At 38.0% G+C, this 9,319-nt stretch overlaps 1 protein-coding gene across 1 annotated transcript in view; it reads left to right on the top strand.

Moving 5' to 3' along the window:
- The window catches only part of LOC110285757 (solute carrier family 22 member 19-like), a 38,285-nt gene that overhangs the window by 5,290 nt on the left and 23,676 nt on the right, over positions 1 to 9,319 (top strand). Inside the window, 2 exon segments of the mRNA XM_021152149.1 lie at positions 6,484 to 6,638; positions 6,740 to 6,908. Of these exon segments, the coding sequence (XP_021007808.1) occupies positions 6,484 to 6,638; positions 6,740 to 6,908 (324 nt within the window).

Raw genomic sequence — 9,319 nt, 5'->3', positions numbered from 1 at the left:
ATAGAGAATCGCCACGTCCGAGGCGAGAGAAATCTCCTATATAAGGGAGGCGGTTTTCGGGCTTGGGGTCTCCGCCTTGTGAAGCTGATGCTCTCCCTCTCAAGACGCATTAAAGCTTGCTACAGAAGGATCCTGTTTGTGTGCNGCGTTGTTTCTTGCTGGCGGGAAAATCAGCGCGGGACATTTAGCCTGTATGCATGTCTGTGCTCCATGTGTGTGCCTAGTGCTCCACCTTCTGGTGTACACCAGAAGATGGTGATAATTACACTCAAAATGGAGTTGCTGATGATTGTAAATTGCTATGTGGGTACTGGACTAGAACCTGGGTCCTCTGGAAGAATAGCCAGTGCTCTTAGCTGCTGAGCTGTCTCCCCAGCCCCACATTATGATATTTCAAATGAAGTGTGTTTTTGCAATTCTTCTTTTCCCACATCCCCCCTGAAGGTCTCAATCCCCTCCCTGTTGCTCCCCCTAGATTTTCTTCCCTTTTGTGTTTCATTGTTCTTTTTTCCATCCTTCTTATCACCTAATATTTGGCCTCTTTTCTGGATTTTGCAGGTTTTACCACATTTACACCTCTTTATATATATGCATCATATAGGCTATGATCCTCATTTATGGTAGAACATGCAGTTTGCTCTTTCTGGAATGGGTGACCTCACTAAATATTATATTCTTTGGATCCATCCATTTCCTGAAAAATCTCATGATTCCTTTACAGCTAAAGAATATTCCATTGTGAACATGTACTGCATTTTCATTATTAATTTATCTGTTGATAGGCAAGTAGGCTGGTTCTATGTCCTTGCTATCACAATTATATAGCAACAATAAAAATGATGAGCAGGTGAATTTGGGCCTGGATATGGAGTTTTTGGGTCTATACTCAGGAGTTGTATGCTATGTCATATGATAATTTGAATTTTCGAGTAACAGCCCGACCAATTTTCATATTGGTTGTACTAATTTGCACCCCCTACTGGCTGTGAATAAATGTTCCTCTTTCCCCATATTATCCTCAACATTTATTTTCAGATTTTCTGATGATAGCCACCATGCCTGTGGTATTCCCTCTCACAGTTAACAAAATCTGAAAGGCGTCTCTTAGTACTATCAGACCAGATAGTAATATTCTAAGAATGAATCCTAGAGACACATCAGATTGGAGCAAGTTTGTAACCTGCTCTTCCTGGGGCAATGCCACAGAGGGCCAGGCATGTAATTTTGTTTGGAAGTCATGTTCACTAATATGTCTTGTGGACTGTGCTTATTCTTTGCTTCTTTGTTAAATCCTGAGAGTAATGTTACATTCTCCCACTCCATTAAACCATTTTCCCTTAACTTTGTGTTTTTGTTTTGTGTATTTGAAAAGACTGTTTACCTAACTATAAATTTCAGATTCAGAATTATAATTTGTGCTTCTTCTTCTCAGTAAAAAGTCATTAAAATATTTATTCATTTTTATTATTTGTGGGCTGTTTTATTTTATTTATTTTAAAGATGATGTCTCACTGTGTAACACTTGCTGGCCACCCATTCTAGGGTGGCATTAAAATCACAATCCACATGCCTCAGTTTCCAGTGACCTAGAATTATTAGGGTTAAAACAGATTTTGGGGTTAAAACAGTGTTTCCCAACACCAGGAACATGGAGGAAGATAAGTAAGATGTCTGGCAACTGGGGATCAGGTCATCTGACAAGAGGCAGGAGAGGGATCAGGGAAAACAATAAAACTGGTTTCAGTTCCCTCTGAGTAACTAAGGTACTTCTGCTTTTGCTTACTGTATGGTCAACTTTGTGAGTACTTACACTTTTATACATATTTGTGCACCTAATTAGAAAAGACTGAACTGAAGGTAAGGGCAACTTCTAAGAAAGTATCTTCCTTGCCAGGAAGGATGATACCCAAAGACCACCCTAGGGAAGGCAAGGAGAAGGAACATGGTATATTAAGATGTCTAGGGTCAGCTGTTGGTGCAGACTTTCACATTGCTGCTTGGATCTTCACTCAGGAGAGCCATTTCTACTTTTCTGACCTTTCTCTGTTAACAGTTTCTCTGCTCTCTTTTCCTTGATAGTCCCTGAACCTTGGGGGCAGCCATTTTATTCTTACAGTTCACAGGAATATGTTAATTGACCACTTTCTTCCATTTATTCAAAGAACTAATTAAATTTAGATCTTTATTTTGAATTCATTCTCATTATCTTGACTTTTCCATTAGAATTGTTAGTATTTGATCAGAATAACTTATTAGTCTTCAAAGAATATAGTGTAGGGCTGCAGAGATGGCTCAGTAGTTAAGAGCACTGGGTGCTCTTCCTGAGGTCCTGAGTTCAATTCTTAGCAACCACATGGTGACTCATGACCATCAATAAAGGGATCTGATGCCCTCTTCTGGCATGCAGGTGGTGTATAGGCAGACAGAACACTCATTCATTAAAAAAAATTACATAAATAAAAAAGAAATTGTATCATATTTGATGTAAGATATCAATCTGTGTATCCAAGAAGCTCAAATATAAGTAGCTAAGCCACATTAATCTACATGCCTGTTTTTGTACCAGCACTGTGCTTTTAAATTTTTTTATTTTATATTCATTCATATTCTCTCTCTCTCTCTCCTTCTCTCTCTCTCTCTCTCTCTCTCTCTCTCTCTCTCTCTCTCTCTCCCACCCCCGAGAGCCCTGCTCACCCATAGGTTTTTTATTTGTTTCTCATTATGGATGGTTGTGAGCCACCATGTGGTTGTTAGGATTTGAACTCATAACCTCTGGAAGAGCAGTCACTGCTCTTAACTGCTGAGCCATCTCACCAGCCTTAATTAAAAAAAATTTTTAAAATTACTGGTTCTGTACTATATCTTGAGATTTGGAAGAGTAATCCTTTCTGAATTGTTCTTTTGTTGCAGGATTATTGTTTTGCCTATCTGGCTATTTGTGCTTCCATATGTATTAAACATTTTTTTTTTTTCTGTGAAGAATAACATGGGGATTTTGACTGGGATTACATTGAATCTGTAGATTATTTTTGTTATTTTCACAGTATTAATCCTACCAATCCATGAGCACAGGAGGTCTTTCCATCTTCTAGTATCTTCCTCAACATCTTTCTTTAGAGGTTTAAAGATTTAATTGTATTTGTCAGGCACTGGCAGAGCCTCTCAGGAGACAACTTTATCAGGCTCCTGTCAGCTAGCTCTTGTTGGCATCTGAAATAGTGTCTGGGTTTGGTGGTAGTTTATGGGATGGATCCCCAGGTGTTGAATGAAGCCCAGGGTCCCCAATGAAGGAGCTAGAGAAAGTACCCAAGGAGCTGAAGGGGTTTGCAGTCCTATAGGAGGAACAACAATATGAACTAACCAGTACCCCCAGAGCTCCCAGGAACTAGACCACCAACCAAAGAGTACACATGGTAGGACTCCTAGCTCCAGCTGAATATGTAGCAGAGGATGGCCTAGTTGGTCATCAATGGGAGGAGAGGCCCTTGGTCCTGTGAAGGTTCTGTGCCCTAGTATAGGGGAATGCCAAGGCCAGGAAGCAGGAGTGGGTGGGTTGGGGAGCATGGGGGGAGAGGGAGGATAGGGGATTTTTGGAGGGGAAACTAGGAAAGGAGATAACATTTGAAATGTAAATAAAGAAAGTATTTAATAAAAAAAGATTTCATTGTAAAGCTGTTTTATATCCTTGGTTAGGTTTATTCCTAGATAGTCTCTTTTCTTTTTTTTTTATATTATGATTTTATTTTTATTTATTTATTTTTTTAGGTATTTTCCTCATTTACATTTCCAATGCTATCCCAAAAGTCCCCCATACCCACCCCGATAGTCTATTTTCTTAGAAGCTATTGTGAATGGAAGTGTCTATGATTTCTTTCTAAATATTCTTGTTATTGGTGTATAGAAAGGATACTGTTTTGAAAGCTAATTTTGTATCTTGTTAGTTTACCAAAAATGTTGGTCATTTCTCGAAGTTTTTAGGTAGAATTTATGGACCTCCTGTGTATAGTATTGCAACATCTGCAATCAGAAATAATTTGACTTCTTTTTCTATTTGTATTCTTTAGTTTCTTCTCTTGTCTTATTGCTCTAGCTAGTAATTTAAACACTTTATTGAAAAGGAGTGGGGATAGTGGACAGGACTGTCTTACTCCTGATTTTAGGTGGATTGCTTTGAGTCTTTTTCCATTTAAATGATATTTGCTATGATATTGTCATATTTAGCTGTTATTATGTAGAGCTATGATCCCCACAACCCTGTTTTCTTCAGGACTTTTGTCATGATCTCATGTTAGATTTTGTCAAAGGCTTTTTTTTATCATATCACTCACTGTATCACTCTTTGGTATATACTCAAATACTAAATATTCAGTTCCAGAAATGCTTGCTCAACTAGGTTCACTGTTACAATGTTCATAATATCTAAGAAATAGAAATAACCCAAATGTCTTTACAAATAAATACTGAAAATGAGTACACATATACAATGGGATTCTATTCAGTTGTAAAGAAAACTGAAGTCATGAATTTTGCAAGTAAAATGGAGCTGGAAAATATGTTGAGGTAACCCAGACCCAGAAAGAGAAACACTATATGCTCTCTCTTAATTGTGGATCCTAGTTCCAGATCTTTAGAGTTGAGTATATAACCTGAAGTATCCAAAGAATTATGATACAGGTGGTCAATAGCTGCAGACAGAGCATCAGTTTCTTTATCCCACACAGAATATCCAGTCCTAAATGGCCATCTCTGGACACATGGATTCTGTAATTTATATGTCTGTTTATCTATCTGTCTGTCTGTCTATCATTTATGTCGCTCATGTACATATGCATGAAACAATCTAAGGAAATAGAAAAAGAGTATGAGGTGATGGGGAGAGAAAGAATGATAGAGATGGGCAGAGTGGAAGATGGATGCTATGAAAGGGATAATGGGATAACAGAGGGACAATCAAAAAGTGGGGGGATAGTAGAGAAATGGGATGAGGATAACTGGAGAGGAAGAGTAATGCCTAAAAGAGAAAAAGGAAAGATAACACCAATAAGTTTGTAAAAACAGGGAATAACCCAAGTGTCCTTGAAGTATTAAACTAGGCTACCACCAAAGGTTTAGTGTTCAAGAAGTAGAACATTTACAAATTTAACAGATGACTCTTTCCTATGAGAATACATATGATTTACATGATATACCTATGCATTGTTTGGACTAAGCTTTATCTAGACTGTCACTTTATCACTTCATTTCACATACCACTTTTTTTTAAAAATTCATATCTTGTTCTAAGTTGAAACACAAACATAATAATTATGACTATCATGTATGAATTTGCATGAATCAGAATGTATAATTAATGTCACAAAGTAAATATGCTGCTGAGAGTAGCAGATAACTGGCTACCAGTTACCCCAATTACTTTAAATCCAGTACACATGCCTATGTTCAACAGAGTGGAAAGAATTGCTCTTCTAGTTGACAGTCAAACTCTGAATTTTGAATCTTTCTGTTTTTTAAAAAAATCTGCTTGATAAAAATTTCCATTTGAGGGGCTCGAGAGATGGCTCCGAGGTTAAGAGCATTGGATGCTCTTCCAGAGGTCCTGAGTTCAATTCCCACCAACCACATGGTAGTTCAGAACCATTTATTTTATTTTTTTAAACAATTTTTTATTAGATATTTTCTTCATTTACATTTCAACTGCTATCCTGAAAGTCCCTTATAACCCTCCCCCTACCCTGCTTCCCAACTTATCCACTCCCTCTTGCTGGCCTTGGCATTCCCCTGTACTGGGGCATATAATCTTTGCAAGACCAAGGGCCTTGTCTCCCAATGATGGCCGAGTAGGCCATCTTCTGCTACATATGCAGCTAGAGACACAAGCTCTGGGGGTACTGGTTAGTTCATATTGCTGTTCCTGCTATAGGATTGCAGACCCCTTCAGCTCCTTGGGTACTTTCTCTAGCTCCTCAATTGGGGGCCCTGTGTTCCATCCAATAGATGATTGTGAGCATCTACTTCTGTATTTGCCAGGCACTGGCATAGCCTCACAAGAGACAGTTATATCAGGGTCCTTTCAGCAAAATCTTGCTGGCATATTCAATAGGGTCTGCAGAGATCTGGTGCCATCTTCTTGGATGCAGGCATAATGCTATATATATAATAAATAAGCCCTAAAGAAAATTTCCATTTGATAAATAATTAACAATGAAACAATGTACTGTTACATGTTAAGTAAATACGTTAGTAAAAGGGTATTTAAATAATGTTAAAACTCAAATGTCCTCCACTGTCTTGTGGCTTGAATTAGTAGGAAATATACTAGTAGCAAATTGGAGATGAAGCTTTGGTTCACACTGTTTTCAAACACAGAAAGTTGTGTTTAGGATATACACTTTTAGTTATTTCTTGATTTTTATGACTTTAAAGTGTCTTCGGTTTGTATGCCAAGTGCATCGTTCCTGTAGTCTAATCCTTTCTTTCTCTCAGGTTTGGGAGGAAGTTAATCTTTACATGTGCTTCACTGCAAATAGCCATCATGGAAACCTGTGCAGCTGTGGCTCCCACCTTTCTCATCTACTGCTCACTACGATTCCTGGCAGGGATTTCTTTCTCAGCCATTTTGACAAATAGTATCTTGCTCAGTAAGTCAAAACTTTTAGGGGACATTTTCCAAGCTTTGGTTTTGACCTGGATGTCCCTCCCATCTTAATTTGATATCAAGATTCATTTTCTTTTCTTCCAGTAATAGAATGGACAAGGCCTAAATTCCAAGCCTTGGCAACAGCTCTGTTATTGTGTGCTGGAGCGGTTGGACAGATAATATTGGCAGGCCTGGCTTTTACTATTCGAAACTGGCACCACCTCCATCTGGCGATGTCTGTACCAGTGTTTTTCTTACTTGTACCCACAAGGTATGAGCTTCCTTTCTCTTCTGTCTTATGGAATCCTGGAATGATCATGTACATGGAATCAGGATGAAAGAAATGCATTTGTATCTGGTTGATACCTGACAGTGTGTGCTCCTCTTCATGTTTTGTGCCATGAGGACAAGTAGGACTCAGATGAACCAAGGATACTGAATTAAACTTGAATTTAAGACCATTGGTATTTTTATAAAATTATATACATGTGTGATAAGAGATATAGTTATATTGAGGAGGATTCATTATTTATCTGAAGATTGTGAGTTTTGATTTTACTAATAATTGGATAAAATGTATCTAATCACATTCATATTATGGATAAATAAATAATTTCTGAGGAAGTGTATTCAATACATATATATTATCACTATTAGATATGGTATACTAAAACTATGTATTATTTGATATTTAAATTGTATTACTCCCAAGTTAATTCTGTTTATTAAGGAAAAACTACCCTAAAAAAGAGAGAGTAGCAATGAATCCTTACCAGAATGTTCTTGTTTTTTCTGTTTGTCTTTGCTACCAAGCTTTAATTGTCCAGGTTATAATAGAATTTTCATAAAAATATTTCCTTTCTTATAGGAAAATCTTTAAAGATTAGATTGCCTCTACTGTAGTTTGTATTTGTATGAGTGACTTTAAAAAGGAAAACATTATGGAAACTTTTGTGACATTTACCTTTGTAGGTGACATGGATAAAAGACAAAAAATAAATTTATCCCCACTATTTAATGAAGGAAGAACATACATGGTTTCTCTAGTTTAAAACTGTAGGCAGGTGCCTAGAGAGATGGCTCAGTGGTTAAGGGCACTGACTGTTCTTTCAGAGGTCCTGAGTTCAATTTCCAGCTACCACTAGGTGGCTCACAACCATCTGTAATGGGATCTGATGCCCTTTTCTGGTGTGTCTGAAGACAGCAACAGTGTACCCACATGCATAAACACAAACAAAACAAACAAACAAAAAACCCAACAACTGTAAGCAGAATGACCCACTCATCTCATTTGTTCTTTATGTCCTCTTCCTTTTCTTTTCATGTTTTTATTTTAAATTTTAATTTAATTTTGATTTTCTTTGAAACAGAGTCTCACTGTTCAGTGTCAGCTGTCCTGGGACTTAGTATGTAAACATGACTGTCCTTGAACTCACAGAGAATCTACTTGCCTCTGCCCACCTAATGCTAAGACTAAAAGTGTGTGTTATATAATCTGGCTCATTTTTATTTTTTGGTTTGAAAATTTAAAAAATTTATTAGATGTCCAGATAGAATCCATGTATCTTATTTTCAAAACATTTATTCTTTGAGGTTCCATATGTACATTGCATACATAAGTATAACATTATTTATCATCCCCACACCTCACTATCCCCTTCCAACCTTCCCCAGGACCCCCATCACATCTTCCCAACTTTATGTACTATTTATGTGTTTACATGCTTATTCCTTTGAGTCCACTGAGTACTGCCCATGTGCTCATGGGTATAGGGTTAGCCACTAAGTTATGGGGAAACCAGTGATCACACTCCTAAAGTGACTTTTTCTCTTCCTGTAGCCGTCAACTGCCAATAACACCTCAGTTAGGGGTGGAATCTGGTGTGCCCTTCTCTATTCCTGCTAGAATTTTTAACTGGCCTGATTTTGTGTGTTATGAGATCATATATATAACAGCCATATCATGTCCAGAGGACAGCATTTCACAGCACTCTTTTCTACCTTCCAGTTCTTACATTCTTTCCATCCCCTCTCTCACCACAGTCCCTGAACTCTGGGTGAGGAGTGTTGATGTTGATGTCCCATCTCTGGCTGAGAACTCAGTCACTTATTCTCAGCATTTTGAACAGTTATAATGATCTATATTAACCACTTACCTCTGCAATAAGAAATTTCTCTAACTAAGGTTAAGAGCAGCACAAATCTATAAAAGTAGCATCAATATCAGCTTCATAAAAAGAGTTTGGGAATGTTCTTTTTCTTCTTCTTTTTTTTATTATATATTTTCTTTATTTACATTTCAAATGCTATCCCGAAAGTTCCCTATACCCTCCCCTCACCCTGTTTCCCTACCCACCCACTCCTGCTTCTTGGCCCTGGCATTCCCCTATACTGGGTCATATAAAGTTTGCAAGTCCAAGGGGCCTCTCTTCCCAATGATGGCCAACTAGGCCATCTTCTGCTACATATGCAGCCAGAGACACGAGCTCTGGGGGTACTGGTTAGTTCATATTGTTGTCCCACCCATAGGGTTGCAGACCCCTTCAGCTCCTTGGGTACTTTCTCTAGCTCCTCAATTGGGGGCCCTGTGTTCCATCCTATAGATGACTGTGAGCATCCACTTCTGTATTTGCCAGGCACTGGCATAGCCTCACAAGAGACAGCTATATCAGGGTCCTTTCA

Source organism: Mus caroli, chromosome 19 (genome assembly GCF_900094665.2).
Source record: "Mus caroli chromosome 19, CAROLI_EIJ_v1.1, whole genome shotgun sequence".
NCBI lineage: Eukaryota > Metazoa > Chordata > Mammalia > Rodentia > Muridae > Mus > Mus caroli.
The sequence above is the reverse complement of the archived record's forward strand: the minus strand, read 5'-3'. Positions and strand labels throughout refer to the sequence as shown.